The sequence below is a fragment of the Caretta caretta genome, chromosome 3 (genome assembly GCF_965140235.1).
Source record: "Caretta caretta isolate rCarCar2 chromosome 3, rCarCar1.hap1, whole genome shotgun sequence".
Classification (NCBI taxonomy): Eukaryota; Metazoa; Chordata; order Testudines; family Cheloniidae; genus Caretta; species Caretta caretta.
Window position 1 is genome coordinate 66,862,200 of NC_134208.1, and position 20,301 is coordinate 66,882,500.

Sequence of the window (20,301 nt, forward strand, 5' to 3'; positions counted from 1 at the left end):
TGTCCTTCAAAGAGTTTCCTCCTTTGTACCAATAACCAACTCAGATTTGAGCCTGCTGCTCTTCATCCAAGTGCTGACCTCTTCAAGGCAGCCCTTGTGATGGTGTTGGTTGCTTCTGTGAAGAAGAGGCTATACAGCTGAATGTCAGTGCGCTATTGGCCATGGAGTCAGAGGTGTCCCTCTACCGCTCTATCTTATGGAGATATTGAAGGGAGTGGTAGGGACAGAGCAGATCCCTGTGGAATTCTGCAGGTGAGTTTTGAGTAAGGAGGGCAGGTGCCAAACCACCCTCTGGGTCCTATTAGAGAGGAATGGCTAGAGCCATCATATTCCTGCACAGTCTACTCCATATACAAAAGGCTCATCAGTACATTGTGGTCAATTGTGTCAGTAGCTGCAGAAAACCCAAATAGTGTTAGCATTGGAGATGAAACCCCTATCTGTTGCTACGAGGTCATCTTTTAGTGCTCCTAAGGTCACCTCCATGCTATATCCTGGTTTTAAACTTGACTGCAAAGTAGCCATGACATTGGCACAAGTCACATGTTGGAGCTTGGTTATCAATTGTTTTGCCTAGGAATGGCACTAGGACACCCTTGACTTAACTCTATAATATACCTTGGGACAAATAACATTTTCTATTGAGTTTGTCACATATTTAACTAAATATTGATCCATTTCTTGGCCACTTCTAGTATTAAAATAAGGAATATTGATCATCAGGAATCCTTTTTCCTATTTTGATTGTTATTTTGCTTTCCCTTATCTCTAATATTTCTATTGTGCATCTGAATCAGCACTTCACTAATAACTTTCCTGAGACCTATAAACAATGAGTAGATCTATGCACACATATAAAACCACACAAAACACTGGATTAATCTCAAGATATTTGCATTACTACCCTGTGCAACTGCTATAGTATTATATAATTCCCCACCCTGCCCCATTCTCTCCTCCCAGTCTCCATCCCTCCTTAAGTCTTGTCTCAACTTGAGTCCTTAGCTGCCTCCAGTAAGTGCTGGTTGCAACTGAGGGGAGGCATTTCAAAGGAGCTGCTTGTTCTCCATCCCACTTCTGCCATCCCTGACCCCAGCATACTTTAGGACAGCCGAGTACTGCTCTAAACTACACCAGCTTGCAATGGTGTCCAAGGATCTCTTATGCCAGCAGGGATCACAGGAGCATAAGAGGCTCTGGACATGCTCCCAATATCAAGATTACACCGGCTGAGGATTCCCCTGTGCTATGGAAAACCCTCGGCTACCCCTTTTGGGCAACTTTCAAGCCATTTGGCACCACCAGAGCGGAAGCCAGGTTCTAGTTCTTAGGTTTTTTGTCAGGATATCAAACATTCCCATAATAAGCACGTGTTCAGCTAAGCCAGTTTATAGTATCTCACCTAGAATTTTGACCTAGTAATCACTGTTTGCTATAAGGAGTTGACTTTGGCTAATCCTGTCTATGTGAACATTATTGCAAGGATGGTTCCATCTACAGTGTCCCTATTTCTGCCTTTCTTTGACCCGACTATTCTCCTTCACATGTAAACAGAGCTCACTTCTCAATTTACCTCCTTTCTTTTATACTTCCTGAACACAATTAAATTACTCACATCGAAAGCACCTGCAATATAATCACCTCTTTAATGCAACAGAGAAAATATACTCAATTCTCCATAAACTTGAAGTGCAAATCTGAATGCTCTATACTCAAAGTATATTTTTGCAAAGATATAAAAAGACAAAAACTGAAGTAATGCATCAGGAAAATCAATAGCTATATTTTAGACATTTTCCTTGAAGTTTTGAAGCCCTGAAGAATTGCTATGCAGTGATTTAGTAAATAGTGTACCACTATAGTATGCAAAATAATAATTAAATGGTATTGACTTAACCCAAAGATATTAACAGAATAGATGATTTTTAAAATATTCATTAAAAATATTCAGTAAGATATTCAGTAATTTCATGAAAGTTTCCATTCCACTAACTGAAACTGCAGGATCCTGTTATAATTGTGCATTCTGAGCTGTGTGGTACTACCGTTATTGTACTGAAACTTTTGTTTAAAAATGTCTGCTAAGAATTAGCATATAAATGTTCGCAAAAAGAAAAGGAGTACTTGTGGCACCTTAGAGACTAACCAATTTATTTGAGCATGAGCTTTCGTGAGCTACAGCTCACTTCATCAGATGTTTACAAGCTCATGCTCAAATAAATTGGTTAGTCTCTAAGGTGCCACAAGTACTCCTTTTCTTTTTGCGAATACAGACTAACACGGCTGTTCCTCTGAAACCTGTCATATAAATGTTAAGTTTCAAAATACATCTTAAAGTTTGCTTTCTGTCTTGATTTGCCTAGGGATCTGAAAATTGAGAATTTTCTTCTGGATGAAAACAACAACATCAAAATCGTTGGTAGGTGCATATCATCCATAAAAAAACATAGAAGGTTGATGATTCTGGTTACTGGACTTGATAGTCATAGAAAGCTACATGAACTGTCAACTATTGATTAAACTACAAACTTTGTGGGTGAGTTGGTGATTGGAACAATCTTTGCCCAAGTGTGCCTTTACACTGTATTTGTGAATTTATTCAATTTATTTTTAAAATACGCAGAGAAGAGTATTTTTGCATAGGATTGTTTTCTTTTGTTGTGTGTTGTAGGGGCAAGAAACAATTTAAGAATTATAGATCTCTTATGTGGAAAAGCAGAGGTGAATTATAGACACAAGCAAATAAACTTTATACTAAACTGATACAACTCCAAAGGCTTCTATGGACTAATGCCCTCAATCGGACCCCTTATCATTAAACCTTTTGAAAAGAAAACTGTTTCTGTCACTAACTGAAGTTTTGCTAGAGTGCTGAAAGTTGAGGCAAACTACTGTTAAATTGGGGAAATTTGCACCAAGCAGTTAACACAGCTCAGAAAGGCATTTATTTATTTTACAGAAACCTCATAGAATTCTGCAGACAAAATTGCCTTTGCGTAGCACAGGTTTCCTACACTTTTGAAAGCTTAACTCCCATCAGAAAAAGGAAACCAAACAGGCACATCTGGCCCACCCAAAGCTAGTCCTTCACAACCCTCTTTCCTGCCTACCCATGCTACATAGCTCTTCAGAATACAACACTTCCACTCCTTTCTTATGTGGTTTGATAAGCAGTGCAATAGATAACAATGCTGACATTTAATGTTTCATCCTTTGACCTGAGCCAGCACCCATTGAAATGACTGGGACAGTTAATACTCAGAGCTATTGTTTTAGGCTCATTAAGAACTCGGGCTCATTAAGACATTGTTTCATCAGTTACACTTGGGCCACATTGTCAAGATTTTCTTTCCATATATAACAGCTAGAGATTTACTTTTTTAAAAAAGCAAAAGTCAAAACACTGGACAACAACTGAGAGGCCCCCTCTTGGCAAGAACTTCACACACACCGCTGTTGTCAGGATCCTGAATAAAGGTAGGCAGGATTAGTGGCAGGAGCTTTGGATTCCAGAACTGAAATCAGGGGTCAGAGCCATATCAGGGTCAAGAGTCAAGCCAGAGCCAGAATCAGGAGGTAAGCCAAGAGTGAAAGCTAGAGACAGAGTCAGGTATCAGGCTGAGGGTCCATACCAGGGATCAGGATCCTTGCTGGAGTTCCAGAGGACAATTGGGAGTCAGAATCCAAGTCAGAGTTGAGATCAATGCCAGGCATTCAAGATGAGAGAAGCAAGGCAGTTGTGGCAGCTAGCTAGGGATTCACATTGTTACCTGGACACTTCCTGGTATGCTCTCATGAGCTTATATAAAGACAAGGAGCCATTTAGGGATCTCTAAGACCACCATCACCCCAATCACTCAAGGCAAAACACCCCATGGCTTTAAACCTCTGTGCATTGTGGGTCATAGAGAGTAGGCAGGCTATAGCTGCTGCCAGGTGGTGTTGTGGGGATGTTGGTTGCCTGGTAGCCCTGCAGGCCTAGATTCAAGTCCCACCAATCACCGTACCAATGGGGTACAACCCTGCACTTTGGGAAACACTGCTTTAGCTAATAGTTTCTTACAGACCTGACCTAACAGTGCTCTGAGTGTCTTCATCTCCCAGTGACTTCAGCATCTTACAGAGCAACACCAGAGGGATTACTTACTCAAATTAGGCACGGTCCACACTTAAAAGTTAGATCAACATAGCTATGACAGACAAGCTATAACCCCCCCACAACTGAAACAGCTATGCCAACCTAACCTTCAGCGTAGCTGCCGCTATGTCAACGGAAGAATGTTTCCATCAATTTTGCTACCATCATTCAGTGAGATGATGTTTCAATGGAAAAACCCCTTCCATTGGTGTAGGTTGTTATGCCAAAACAGCTGTGGCAACATAGCTATGCCAGTATAGTCTCCGTAGCATAGAGGTACCTTTACACTAGCATAGTTATACTTGGCTTTTATTGAGATGAAATTAAACTGATCCAAAAGTCTATGTGGACTCTTATTTCGACTTTAAGCATGGGTTATTTAGGTTTAGTTAAATCTGTTCCTAATTGTAAAGAATGTGGGCAAAATCTGTATTTATTTTATAGCTGTTAGATATATATCATTGTGGGTTTGGTGATTATTGTGTTGCCAGCTAAAAAGTAGCTAACAGTTAAATCAGTCTTAGGTGTGCATACTCGGTTACTAGACCATGTACATGCTTGCGCATGTTCCCTATACCCATGCCGAGTGTCCACATATACTGTGCTGAACACGGATATAACGCTGCATACACACATCCACACTGCCGCAGTTGTTATGCAACATTAGCACTACCATTTCATGGGTGGTATCACAGGATTCTATGCATCAGAAGGAGACGCTCTAGGAACCACTTTGCTGCGTGTTGTTGCTACTATCCCAGCCGTTCACACATTTGCCAGTGGTGGTTCCTGCTCACCATTCTCTCCTGCCAAACTGGGTGGAAGACATGCATCAATGGAATGATGACGTGGTTCTACTCCTGCTCCTTAGTGCAGGACAAATGTTTATGGCGAGATGCCGGATGGACTTTGGGCAGAACTTTCTAACATGACAAAGATGGCTGACCTTGAGGGTCAATGACAATCCAGTTTGGCTCCCATGGAACAGATACAGTGAATGCTACAGTATGCTACGGTATTGCTACAGTATGCCAATGGGTTGGCCATCCCTTCTGATACAATGTAATCCAACCAACAGCACAGTTGGTTGGATTACATTGTTTTGGAAACAATGGGATGACCTGGAATTCAGAATTTCCAAATGACAACAGACCTTTACGGAGCCGTGTGAGAAGCTTGCACCAAACCTCCAGCACCAGAACACTCAATAAAGGGAAGCCATAACAGGTGACTACTGCCCTACAGAAGCTGGCAACACCAGACAGCTAATGGTCAATTGCAAACCACTCTGGGGATTGGAAAGTCCACTGCTGGAGTTGTGGTTCTGCAAGTTTGCGAGGCAACTAATACTGTGATTTACCCACGGGTGGCTACCGTATGCAAAGTTCCAGACATAATCCCTGGATTTCAAAAGATGGACTTTCCAAACTGTACAGGGGCCATTGATGGCACCCACATCCCAATACTTTGCCCATCAAAAAGGATGAGTATGTGAACCAAAAATTATTCACTCATTCTGTAAGGCTTAGTAGCCCACAAAGACATATGCATGAATACCAAAGTGTGAAACATGGGAAAGATTCATGACACCAAGGTGTTCAGGTGATTGATATTGTACTTGAAGGGGGAAGATGGGACTTTATTCCCCAGAAGCCATATGGTTCTCCATGCTATGTCTGTGCCAACTGTTATTTTGGGGGAACCACGCATACCAGCTCCTAACTTGCCTCATGAAACCATACCCCAACATGAAGTATGGTTCCATGGAAAAAGGGAATTCAATTACAAAATCAGTAGATCCAGAATAGTTGTGAGGTGCACATTTGGTAGGCTGAAATCTTGTTGGCACTGTCTACACAGCTGACTGGATGCCAATGTGGCCGAAATTGTTCACCTAATCATCAGCTGTTACACACTCCATGTTTGTGAAGATAAAAGGGAGCGCTTCCATCCTGAGCGGGCACAGGACAAGTCTGGTTTACAAATTCAGTACAGGCTGCTGGATCCCACACACATGCATACCAGTCCTGGTTTCCAGTGGGCAAGGGAATCAGGGATGCCAGATGTGCACAAATTTTGGCACAGCAGGGAAACAGAGGATGACATCTGCCTGTGCCAAGGGACAACTTCACACCCTGTACAGCTGCTGTAAAAAACACGAGGGACCATTGGCACATACTTGTGGGGCTTCATAGCTTTGTGCGGGTTTTTGTTCCCCTGTAGTTGATGGCCATTAGACATTCATTTCTGTGACTATTCACCCATTGCAGGCAATTATAACAGGCATCTCAACTGGATTAACACCTTAGGGCTGGGTTTGCGCTGTGGAGGGTGGCAGTTGTAATGCAGTCATTGTGCAATGCTGTTGTCTTAAATGTTCACACTTGTTTACAGACCTGTTATCAGGAGCGCGCAATCTCTTCAGGATCTTATCAACATTTTTTTAAGAGTGGCTGTCATGGAGCACTAATCCCAAGGTTAAAATGGATCAAGACACGGGGGGAGGAGGAGGATTTAATCATTGGATAGTGGCAGATGCCTGTGTTGTTACTTTAATTGCTTTTCATTTTTCAGCCTGTGACCTAAGCCATAAAGATGTTTATCTATCCCATCTCTGTGTTCTGAGTTCTGCTGCTTTTACAACTAGCGGTGCTTTCTCTAAGCACTTAACAACACATTTTCCACATCCCTCCTGAAGACCCTTGGAACTTCAGATATTTCTTAATCTGAAGGTGAGGGGTAGGGATGGACAGAAAACTGTTTGCAGTATGATGGCACCAGACAGTTACACCTTTCCAGTTCATGTGCTGTGAATTGCAGGGCCCGGTCTCAAATCTGAAAACATTGTATGCTCATCATATTTAGGAAGTGGAGCCCACATACTTGTCAAGGAAATTATAACATTGATTCAAAGTACTATAGAATGTGTAATTGAAATATTTTTAAAGGAAATGGAAACCAATAAAACATAATGGGACTGAAACCAGGTACAACGGGCAAATGTTAATGTCTCTGCACCTGTCTCCTTGCCCTCCTCCTCCCCTGACAGGCAGGGAACAACTGGGGAAAATTGCTCTTGGGGACAAAAAGGGATGTCTCCTGTGTATGTTTGGGGGCTGGGCACTTGGTGGGCTTCAGAGATTCCTGCAGGCTCTTCATTCCCTTCCTGGATGCTCAGGAGGGTTCCCTTGCAAGAGGTTTTCAGTTCCAGTGGAAGGTATGGTCTCAGAAGTCCTGCAGGCTCCTTTCAGTAACTCGCGGGGAGGAGTCCTCTGCCTCAGCAGCATGCTGGATGGCAGCCAGAGGAGGAGGTGGTTGTGGTGGCAGCAGTACATAGACAGGTATAGTGGCCACGGCAGCAGGTGCACCCTGAACATGTTTGGCCACCAGCTCTATCAGCCTCTCCATAAGGGAATGCTGCCTTTTCTTTTGGATGTGCTCCCATACCTAAGGTGTGCCTCCTGCTCCATGAATCAGTTATCAGTACCACTTTCTGCTGAAGAGTCTGATCCTCCCATGCCCTGAGGAACTCCAGTTGTTCCTGATTCCTCCCGTCCATTCCAATGAGCAGCTCCTCCAAGGTCCTTCTCTGTCTGCCTCTGCTGTCTCTGGGCACTGCTCCTGCTGGTTAGCAGACTGGTTTCCTTCTTGGGAACCACAGGTCCTGCCATTCAAAGACAAGTGCAGCATTATACATTTTTCTCCTTTGGAGGAAGGCAAGAAATCCCCCCACATAACATAACTTTGCTGTAGAAGGCCACAATTTTTATACTTTTCAGCATTCCAGGAATGTGACTATCCTTGATTCTCAGACTTTTGCAGCCCATGAGAAAGGAGAAGAGGCTACTAATGGTAAGAAACATGTAGTCATGTTTTTAAAAAATTTTAAATTTTCATAGTGTCTCAAGGGGAGGAGGGGAAGAGGGGCAGTTCCTTCCAGGAGCTATGTTACCAGTTTGCAATTTCTTCTTTAAAGGCTGGCTAACATTTGAAGAACACTGCAGTTTTCAAGGTACCAGAATAGAAGAGAGGTGGCTTTCCAGTCCTGTGGGGGAGATTCAGTAATCTATGCCAAAGAGATGTTTCTGCTGATGGTCATCCCTCTACTTACTGCTGAATGGAAGGGTTTAGTCAGCTATGAAGGTAGACCAAGCAGATTTGCACTGCTGTTGAATGTCAAGACCCAGCTGGAGTTTCTGCTACACCAGACGTTTCCTGAAATATGCTTACAGGACTAGGAGGCACTTCACTGGAAATTGACTATATACTCAGCTAGCATACAGAGTTTCCATGCAATACGAGATGTGAACCATGGAAACTGCCCATGCACTCCACCTCATCTCACCCCCAGCATCATCGGAAAATCTTTCCCATGTCTGCCTAGCAATGGTGAAATGGCTAATGGGGGAAAGAAACACACCACAACCTTATTTCCTTCCCTACCACTTCTGATCAGCACCACAAGACCCTCACCTTTTCACAGCAAAAGGACACCACACTGTGTTTATGCAACCACTAGACCCCACCCCACACTTCCTTCTCACACCTGTTTCCCTTGGCTTGTGCAGCACGGTTCTGTGTGGAGAGAGGCCCAAAACCAGGGACAAGAATGGGAAAATTCTGTAATCTTCCAAGGGACAAAAGAAGGCTTTGACTAACTTCCTCAGACAAGCAAAGTGTTTCCTTCCTCTTGCTGGACCTAACCCCTCTCCAGCTCAACCCACCCACTGTTCTGTGTGGCTCCAATTTGTAAGGGGATGATAAGATTGGGAAAACAAGGGTTGAAGCGCTGAAACTGTATAATCTTCCAAGGGACAAAAGACAACGGTTACTAACTTTAGACAAACAACTATATGTTCTTTACCAGGACCTTTCCACCTGTCCACTCCCTTCCTCCAGTCTACATGACCCCAGGCCCATCACTGCCTGATTGTTGTCCAAGAAACGCACAGACACAGGGGCACAATGATTGTACATTAATAATCTGTTTTATAGCATCTGCCAATTGCTTTAGTAGTTAATCAGAAATCAATAAAATCATTGATTTATAGCTGTGTCTTGCTCAGGACCATTTAAGGGTTGAAGTGGAGGATGGTCTGGGCTTAAAATCAGGAATGTAGCACCAGAGGAAGAGGGAATATTGCTAGGCAGGGTGGGGATCCATTGTAAGTTACCAGCCTTGGGTTCTGGTTCCTGCTTCTGCTTGGAGTTCTCCTTGAGTTGTCAGGGGGCCTTCCGCCTCCAGGTAGAGGTCCAGAATCACATGCTCTTCATCCTCTGGGGTTTCTCCAGAGTCCCTGCTGCCTCCTCACTCTGGCCCTCATCAGCATCCTATCAGACAATGAGACCAATGGGGTTGAGGAGCAGGGGTCATAAGCCACTTCAGGGTCTATACTAGGAGCCCTTGACAGCACATGGGCCAGCTCTTCGTAGCCCTCCAGGAATGATTGTTTAAGTCTTTTAACCTTCTGCACAGGAGCCTCAAGTGGTTTGCCGGCATGGGGCTGGTGTCTGTTCAATGCTCACCTTCCCTAGCCTCCATGACACTTCCCAGTACAGGCATATGTTCCTGTCACTCCAGGCAAAGTTGTGGAGGACAGTGTGCTCAGACCACACATTGATCAGCACCTGGGTGTGGTCAACAGGCCTAGCAGCTGCTCTTGGAGCAGGATCCATGTTCCCTTTTTCAGATCAAAACAGTGCAGCAGAAAACTGTTCTGATGTCGTCAGTGCACCTCAGTACTGTTGGTGAAAACAGGGGGACAGGGACCTTTGTAGGCTGGTAAGGGTCAGGCAGAAAAGGGTTCATTATATTATGGAAACAGGGATGGAGGACTATCGAAACTGGAGACCTGGTACATGCCCTTTCCCCCCGTCCACACTGCATATGGGTCTGGGTCCATGCCACAGCCCAAGGCATGTGCTAGCTTACTCGCCCTGTACTCACCTTCAGACAAGTTTCTGGAGTTTAGATGTGCACAACAGGGGGTTAGAGCACAGCCACATGTGTGGACACTTGTGCAGCCGCTAGTGTAGATAAAGCCTTAGTTAACTTTGGCATGCAGAAACCAAACTCAATGGTTGTAGATAGCCCCAATGGCTGGTACTCAACCAGACAATATAGGAGTTCATTCCTTTGGAATTTACTTCCCCTCATGTGGAATCAGGTATCTGGCTTATCCTGTGTATGGGAAGCAGTAAGACCCTGTCTTGTGCCCTCAGGGAGATTCAGATGGGAATTCTTAAACAAAGAGCTTTAAAATGGTTATAAACAGCCCCTCTGAGCACATAGGGGAAAAAGTGTCTGCAGAGGAGCAGGCTGTCACTTAGCCCTGGGGGAATGGGTGTGGTGACGTGCCCAGGCTTATTGGGTCTACCCATTTGAGAGATATGCCAAGTTTAGAGAAGAAAACAGAGAAAAGTTTAGGCTTTCATTGTTTTGCTATTTCTTCCCTGTTCTGTTCTTATGGATAGATCAAAACAAAGTATTATTTAACAATCTGGTCTTGAACACTACATGTTTATTCAGGTCCCAGACTCCTCGAGGGAAGTCGACAGCAGGCTAAAACCCATTTGGGCCTGCTGAGGTAATACAGTGTTAAACAGGGGTAGTATGACATGGGGTTCCACTGTAAGAGTGGGCTGAATTGTGAAAATCAGCCCTGAGAGACGTACAGACCCGTTGCTTTGAAAGGGTGTTCAGGGGAGACAGGGGAGGGAGAGGCATCAAAGGTACAGCTCACCCTGGAACCATCACACTAATCCACTTTAACTAAAGTGAAATAGGCCACTTAGACTGAACTAAGATTGCCCACAGTCTTTGGCATCCATTTAACTAGATTGGTTTAAATTCATATTCTAACTTAAGGAAGTTGCAGTGGTATAAGTGCACAAGCCCTAAGTGCAGAATGTTTATTCTATTTACAGATTTAGAGCACATTCAGCAATCAGTGCAATACTGTATTCTTAGAACAAAGTTACAATATTAATTATAAATGCTAAAAAATAAATAAAGGAAACTGGGAATAGTACCTAGTCGCCTCCTTCATAACATTGCTTGTTTCAGTGTTTTGGGTTTTTGTACCTTTTTCCCTGTCTTTGGCCAAATGTTAAGGATAAATAAGTCCCAGAGGAGACTACAAATTCTTTGTTTTTGTGAATCCGGCAGATTTTGGACTGAGCAATACTATGAAGTTTGAGGGTCTCTCTCAGGAGCTGTTGAACACCCAGTGTGGAAGCCCAGCCTATGCTGCCCCAGAACTCCTAGCTCATAAGAAATATGGCCCAAAGGTGGATGTCTGGTCCATGTAAGTAGATTTATAAAAATATACTCATCAGAAAGTTACGAAATTGAATGATTTAGACTCTGATAATACAGGATTTGGTGGCACTTGTGCTTTGGGGCAGCAACAGGGAAAATGAGGAGATACATGAGAGGACTGAACCCTGAGGGATACCCCAACTAGCACTCCAGGGAAAAGCATAAGATAATATTGCTCTGTTAGTCTCTATGGTTCAATTCCATGGTCTAATACTTGAATCTCTATCTTTAGTCATGGTGCCTTGCTGATATGTCAGTAATGGCCAGGAGAGTGGAGCAGTGTTGCCATTTGGTGGAGATAGATGAACCAAGAGCTAATACAGAGCTGAGACCCATGTATTCCTGCCTTGGCTACTATGAAGTAACTGGTTAAGGCCTCTTTCCTCTCAACCTAACTCTGTAGTGTAGACCAGGCCACAGTATATATAAGAAATAGGTTGAACTCCTGGCCGCACTGAAAGCAAAAATCCCATTGACTTCTATAGGATCAAGATTCCACCCACTGTCCTCATTCTATTTCTCCCCAACTTTTGATCCTTCCCCAGGCTTTTGTTCCCACAGGTTCATCCCCTTCCTATCACCCATCTCCATTTCTACCAAAGATGACCACTACAAAAACCCCATTCTGATACATGCATAACTATCAAAGCAACTTCATGATCACACTGAGATAGCGCTTGTCTTCCATTCTCCTTCCTGCTCCCTTTCTTTTGTTACCTCTAGCCATTATGACATTATGCTACTTTTAGGCCTCAATCATGCAGACACTTATGCATGTGCTTAACTTCATGCACTGTGAATATTTCACTGAAGTCAGTGGAATAACTCATACAGAAATAACTTTCAAACAGAAAGGGTTTTTTGTTGCTGAAAATGACTTTGTGTGCGAAATTGTCAGCGTTAATCAACTTTTTTCATTTTTCACAAATTTTTCGAATATTCTTTATCAATATTTTTATTAAAAAACATTTTCTAAGCTTTTCATTTACCAGAAACCCAATTTTCAGCAAGAAAAATCACAAAAAATAATGGAAAATGGACCCAAGTCAAAAGCGTATAGACTAAGGCCAGAAGGAACCATTGGTGATCTTGTAATCCAACCTCCAGTATAACACAGGCCACAGGACTTCTCTGAATTAATTTATTTACCTGTGCATATATTATATTATTCCTGGGGGAATTCTGCGCCAAAAAATTAAAAAATCTGCAAAATTTTGCATTATTTTGTTTGTCAAAATAACACAATATAATCACACGAGTTTCCATAATTTTGGTAATTTATTTCAAAATACCTGTCAGCAAGTATGTCAGTTAGTAACAATACAGACAATGATAAATATTCAGCAAATGTTTTTTTTTCAAACAGATTCCTTGCTAGGCATATAAATACAGAACTCTGAATAATTCATTTAAACTACAATACAGAACCATATTTTCTGCCGCCCCTCCTCCCCCCTCACCCCCCCGAAACAGTGCAAAGGCTTGGGGGAGTCCGGGGTAACAGAGGAGCTGAGGAAGAGGGAAGGAATCTAGGAGTGAACCTGGAGGGTTGTTGGGTGTGGGTGGGAGAAATATCAAACAGGGGAGCTTTTCTGGGGGGGGGAGGAAGGGATTGTTAGGGAGCCTCCTGTATGCAGACCCTGGCTGACCCCTAGCCTCTCCCATTCAGTCAGGCACATCTGCCCTGTTCCCATGTGTCCCTATGCCCCCATGTGTCCTTACACCCCCACTCAGACACTCACTCCCCTCATCCCCATGTGTCCCTGCACCCTCTCCCCCATCCCCACGTGTCTCTATGCTCCCACTCAGCCATCCTCCAACCCCAACCTCATCTGGCCCTGCACCCCCTCCCTGCATCCCCATGTGTCTCTGTGCCCCCTCAGCCATCCCCCAACCCCAACCGCATGTGTCCCTTCACCCCCTTCCCTGTCCCCATGTGTCTCTGTTCCCCCACTCAGCCATCCCCATTCCCCCATGTGGCCCTGCACCCACTCCCCCCATCCCCATGTGGGCTAGTGCCTCCACTCCCATTCAGCCCCTGCCCCAATCTGTCCTCCCGCAATAGCCCTTATGAGCGTCAGTCTGTGACCCCCACCTCCACCCCAGCCTCACGCTGTCTGTCCCTCCATATCCCCTGTTTCCTGACCTGGTCCCACAGGCACTGGGCAGGCAACCTCTTCCCTTCCCTATCAGCAGCTGGCACTGTTCCCGCCAGGTGAAGTGAGCTGTAGCTCAGGAAAGCTCATGCTCAAATAAATGTGTTAGTCTCTAAGGTGCCACAAGTCCTCCTTTTCTTTTTGCTCTGTTCTAGTGCTACAGTGGCCCCTGGTGGTCAAAAGGCGGAACTGCAGCAACTTTCAACAGAAGTTATTTTCTGCTGAAAAAAATTATGCACGTGTGCGGTGGCGCAGAATTCCCCCAGATATGTATATGTGCATATACAAACACACAGGTATTAATCATAGACAGACAGAGACAGACATTACATGTTACAATACATATAAAAACACATCTGTTCTTTGGCTTTTGGACTTAAAGTCCACCAGGATGCTACCAAGTCCACCCAATGTCCCTGAGTGATCATTTGGATTTGAATTGCTGGACACTTTGGAGATAATTGATGTATAAAAATGTATGTAAGCAGACAGTTCCCTGTCAAGCTACATATCTGCAGGTGACCAAGAGTGTAAGCTAGACCTTCATAGTACTGACTTTATAGCATACACTAACTGCACATTTGTTCTTGAGAACTATTGTGGAGGACATACCATATAACAGTATTTTGTGGCCTAACCATGACTCTTTACATCTCTCCCTTCCTGCTCTCCCACAAACATACAGGATATAGACAGTTAAGCACAGAGGAACAAATTTTATTGAGTTACATCAGTAAAAATCTGAAGTATTGCCATTGACTTCAAGAGTGCTACTCTAAGTTTACAAAGGAGTCACAAAGCTTAATTTGGCTGAGAGAATGCTGTCAGCAACTGAAACCTGATTTAGCTTAGTTCATGTTTGAGATGTCTGCAAAATGTCTGCAAAATAGTAACCTTAAAGCTATTTACTGATGTCATTCTGTCAATGAGTCACACATAAAGAGTTGTATAAAACTTATATGTGGCCTTTGGTATTTAATTTAGACATTTTTCTGTGTTTAAGACATAAAAAATTAATTTACAACTTGATTTGTTATTGCTGAGACCTTCAGCATGGAAAAAGAGCTTTGACAGAGTGAAATTTTAACTCTCATGATGTTATTTCTATCTCAGTTCAACTATCATGAAATAAGTATACCAACTAGGTTGTGTAAAAGTGCTGACTTTATAGAGACTGATTGATAGGTAATGTTTGTCACCAGAAACAAAGACTTGAATTAATCCAAAATCACGTTCAGCCAACCAAATCAGATTGAACAGTAATACAACTAGGATTCCACTGAGGAAACACCAGTGCTAGCTTTGACCATAAATGGGTTTTGTGCATCAGAATTTAAACTTCTTTGGAGGACTGAAAAATTATTAGCTTTCATACATCAGCTGAATTAAGAAAACAGCTGCTATATTCAAATGGAGCCAGATATTTCAGCAAGATGGAAGAGCAGCAGTCTGTTATAGACCATAAATTTTCAAGCATAATGTATAGTTAGTTTCCAGCTACAAATGTTAAATACATTGTTGTTAAGTAACTACATTTTGTGCATTACTTTATATAGATATACATTTATATATATATATATTTATATTACTTTATATTTATATTTATATATATTTTTTATTACAGTTGTAGCTCCCACCCACTCCCAAATTCTCATACATTGGGGATTTCACATCTAGTAAGCTGATGAAAAAAACTATTGCCAGTCATAAAGGCACCACTCTTGTATATCACCAACAGCAATTTAAAGTGTGTGGAAAAGGAAGTGTTCACAATGTTGAAAAGACAAATGAACTTAATGTTATATGCCATTACACATCCATTTGCACAACATGTGTTCTTTCCAACTATCAGAAAATATTTAAGGACCCTCTTTTACTTTCAGTCCAGCTAAATTTAATCCATTTTCAATGAGATTATACTGTGTACCTAGAATTTTGGATGCCACTAATTCAATCAATTTGAACATCAATGCTGTTTCACTGCAGTATTTTACACACTCACCAATACCCCCCTACTCAATATTACTCTGGCTGAAAGCTTAACCAGGACACTTTGGGGAAATATTACATTCAAGGACTGGATGTATCAAAAGATTGGATAATGAGGATAATAAAGATTTTCATTTTGAGGTGGCTGATTCAATTTTGGTCCAAGCTAGTAACTAGCAGAAGACATCACCCATCCCATCCCATTCTTTGGTGTGATTGCAGAAAAGACAGTGGTCTTCAAATACAGTTGTCTGCACCACATGTATCATCATCAAAATTATCTGCAATAATAAGTATACCAGCTCAAACAAAATAAGAAGTGCCTGAAATTTGAAGTGAATCAAGCCTATTTCCAGGTCAATAAAGTTTGACCAGATTTTTCATTTTAACAGTCTTTGGTCATTTCTGGTCCAGTTGGAAGCAGGAATGACAGAATACCAGGCTGATGTTGTGGTATTTCGGACCCAACTAGTTCAGGAAGTGCCATGAATAGTGTGAAATGGACTGTTCACATGAGACATTCAGACCAAGTTTGAAAACTGAAGAGAGTTGGATAAGCATTCAGAGGTGTGGGTACTTACCCACACTGAATCTGTGACCTTTAATGAAATTTGCTAATGACAACAGGTGCTAACTAACACCTAGATTGGCAGTCTCTGCAAATTCTCCAAGGACTGAATGATCATCTTACCCCCTGTTGGGTGGCCATCCATGTCAAAGCCAAAGCCTTTGGTTTGGATGGGCTAAGAATGGTGCACGGTCACTGCATGTGCTGTTCTTATTTTGTGAACAAATAGCAGACTTCCACTTCCAATACAATTCATCCCGCATCTTCCACTCGAACAGATTAATATTCCCTTCCACCCACAATTTATTCTTTTACTGTCTACACTGTAGGATGCTTTTCTAACGCTAAATGGCATGCATATAGAGAAAATAATTTCATTTGGTGATTCAATGTGTATCACTACTTAGAGATGATTTTCAGCCTGCTCATGATGTCAAAAGACAAGACTCAGAAACCTAAACCATGGATTTTGTTCCCTGTATTTACCACAGTTATCTGTAGCTCTGACGTATTTACTGTGTTCTTCCTTAACAGAGGGGTTAGCACATTTGCTATGCTAACTGGCACACTGCCCTTCATTGTGGAACCATTCAACATCAAGCAACTACATCAAAAGATGGTCAGTGGTGAGATCAGTCCCATTCCATCCAGTATCTCTTCTGGTAACCCACTCTTATTTTATATACAGATATATAGTATAGATAAGATAACCTTTTTAACCTCAGTAGCCAAGTTAATGTAACAACCTCACATTAAGGAAAACAGCGTGAATACCTTGTTTAGCATCCATGTTGTCAGGAGGTAATGTGATCATATTCCCATGGTGTACAAGACCCACCTTTTCCATTTTCTTCATTCTGTTTATTACAGACAAGATCACACGCTATCTAGACTGTCTCAATCTTGCCTCAGAGATGAGAGAGACGATAACATTGTTGCCTATTCTTGAGAGATCACAGAGCTCAATTCTCATTTACACTAAAGAAAGTTAGAGTGGACATAAAAATTACACTCACTTTAAGGACCCTTTATGCTGCCAGACTGATGTAAAGTGGCCTTAAGTGCAAATGAGATTCAAACCCATAGGGTTTTGTTTAGTGGGCTGTGTGCCAGTTTAGGAAGCCATCTGTTCAATACACACAAAAGCAGAGCTGTGAAAACCTTTGATAAGTGGTGTGAAAGAGCTCCCTCACTTTTTGCTCTAAGCATAACTCTTCAAAGTTCAAACTTATTATTACACCTGGTTGACAACAGAACTTTTTGTGAAAAATCTATCCCTGTTTTTCATTTAAAAAAATTGAAACTCAAAATGTTTACACCAGCTCTAGTTATTACCTTCATTAGCAAGGCAGAGTCAATGGAGACTTTTAGGCCCAATTCTCAAAAGGCAGTTATCATAATCACTAGCTCTGGATTTGGCCTTAGGCTTTAAAAGCCAGAGATAATATTGGTGAATACGAATTTGGGGCTAGAAATCCAAAATTTATTTTCACTGGCATTAGACTTTCGACAATTCTTTTATTCAGTAGCTCTGGTTTTAGTTTATATTCTCCTTCCAGTTGGACTGATAACATTTTAGCATCATCTGACTTGCACATTACAGGTTTGGGTTGTTTTCTCACAGCAATTTTATGAGTGTAACTCCATTGGTTTCAATGCGTGTCAAGGGAAGGGTGTGAGGGGCAGGAGACACAGTAGAGCAAGACTCTGCTTTGCGCAGTTCACCACTGGCATATATTAAAGTTTTCCCCTGCTGCATAACTTTAACTTTGCATGGGGTCATGATGAGTAGAATCTGACTGAGCTCAAACTCTGTACAGATGTGTAGATGCAGTGAAGAATTCCAGCTCATTGAATCTGTCTAGATCTAGTTCAGAATTACAATGTTGAAATAACATGATAAGGTAAAAAGAAAAGGAGTACTTGTGGCACCTTAGAGACTAACCAATTTATTTGAGCATAAGCTTTCGTGAGCTACAGCTCACTTCATCGGATGCATACTGTGGAAACTGAAGAAGACATTATATACACAGAGACCATGAAACAATACCTCCTCCCACCCCACTCTCCTGCTGGTAATAGCTTATCTAAAGTGATCACTCTCCTTACAATGTGTATGATAATCAAGTTGGGCCATTTCCAGCACAAATCCAGGTTTTCTCACCCTCCGCTCTCCCCCCCCCCCCCCCAACTCACTCTCCTGCTGGTAATAGCCCATCCAAAGTGACCACTCTCTTTACAATATGTATGATAATCAAGTTGGGCCATTTCCAGCACAAATCCAACTTGATCCAAAATTTTTGGATCATTGGTCTGCAAAAAATTTCAAGATTTTGACTTTTCATCCTGATCTGGGATGGGAAAAAATTTTGCCATCTCAAAAATTTTCAAGGGACAGGAAAATCTTTTTTCCAGGCAGCTCTGCTTATAACCCACTTAAATACCTGACCATACCCCAGATCCTCAGAATAGGGCTGACTTTGTGCCTCTGCACATGAGTAACTTCACACTGTGTGAATAAACAGACACTACTAGAGAGATCAAGCCATTTCATCTGAATTTCTGTACAGGAGCTGTGCACTTCATGCATTCCTTACTTGAGCCTGATCCTGCTAAGCGGCCTGCTGTTAAAGACGCAATGAAAGACAAATGGCTGAATGAAGTATTCATCAGGAAACCACTGAATTCTATTACATATAAAAATAGGTAATTTCAAATCTCTCTTCCATTTACTTGTATCTGCTCCGTGGAGTTTCAGAGGCTTTAGCTAATCCCAGTACTACCAATAATTAGTAAAATTTTACTTTATCCTTCATGAATTTAGATCTGCTTTACATAACAAAATGCATTTGTTGCTATGTGCATATATTGCATTAATTTTTTTCTGGATATGTTTCATTGGTGACATTAAATTTCTAGATTGTTTGATCCCAGTTATTTCCTCACTACAGAATTACATAGTATATTCCCATCTGAGAGATTTTGAAAAAACTTATACTGAATTTGCTACATTGATATTATTCTCCCATATCTGCAAAATCAGGCTCTACTGTAGTTCATGTTTTCCCAGTCAAATCACTGCACCTATTAAACAGCAGAAGTGTGCAAACAGATGCAAGACACCACCAAACACTGCCTTTTCAGGCCAGTTGTTTTCTCTCATATATGCACACATATCTCCCACTCTGAGGATAAAATTTGGCCCACTATCTTATTATTTCTTAACTGTCTGTCTCTGAAGAGGTAATATGACACTTTATACATGAATTCTCCACCTTCACAGATTTATTAATTAGTGTTTCATACTAGTATTTTCATGCTCTTCTAAAATATCTAATTTCAGTGATGGAGCTTTTATTATTTCTAACTAAGAATCATTTGATTTAGGGAAGATGTTTGGACCCAATTCTGTAGAAGTCAGTGGGTTTGCACCCACGAAACAGATACAGAAATCTGACCTGCAGTTCCTTTATGGTGGGGCTCAAACCAGCTGCACTGACTTTGTCCCTGTTTCCTGTAATACTATAAAAATGTTTGGAAAATAAGCTTTGGAATTTTTTAAATCAGATATCTAGACATTTCTATAGTGCCCCCTCCAAATTCATTCAATCTGCTTAAGAAAATACTTACATGTCTATTTGAAAGTGATTTATAATTGTAGCTTTACTGAGTAATTTTATGTATAAAAATGCTCTCCAACTTCCCTAAGATCTTTTATTTACCCCTTGAGATCTTGCAACCTCCTCAGAACTTCCCATCCTTTTCCACACACAGATTTTCTCCTTATTACTCCCTCCCAGACTCCTATGTTGAGGACCAAAAAACAAAACAAACAAACAAACAAACGAGATCATGACAGATCATTAACTATTTGCTTCTTGTCATGCTGCAGTCTTAATCTTGGGAAACATCCTTTCAAATTAATCCATCCACTCTGCATCAGCAGTGGAATATCTAACAATGTTGTAACCGACCCTTAGCCCAGCAATGAACTTGGTGTTGTCCAACAGAATATTTAAGGTTGCATAACTCTGTATCTCAAAGTTTTGTATATGTAAAGTATGTTGAATATCCGGACTGTCAAATTACTTATAGCCCACTAATGATGCGCTGCTCACTTACAAATCCA

At 41.8% G+C, this 20,301-nt stretch overlaps 1 protein-coding gene across 1 annotated transcript in view; it reads left to right on the forward strand.

Annotated features, from left to right (window-relative positions):
- LOC125634896 (serine/threonine-protein kinase MARK1) overlaps positions 1-20,301 on the forward strand; it is a 44,240-nt gene that overhangs the window by 4,779 nt on the left and 19,160 nt on the right. The window contains exons 3-6 of the mRNA XM_048846235.2: positions 2,364-2,419; positions 11,307-11,445; positions 16,707-16,834; positions 18,743-18,878. Coding sequence (XP_048702192.1) covers positions 2,364-2,419; positions 11,307-11,445; positions 16,707-16,834; positions 18,743-18,878 — 459 coding nt within the window. The remainder of the gene's footprint in view (positions 1-2,363; positions 2,420-11,306; positions 11,446-16,706; positions 16,835-18,742; positions 18,879-20,301) is intronic.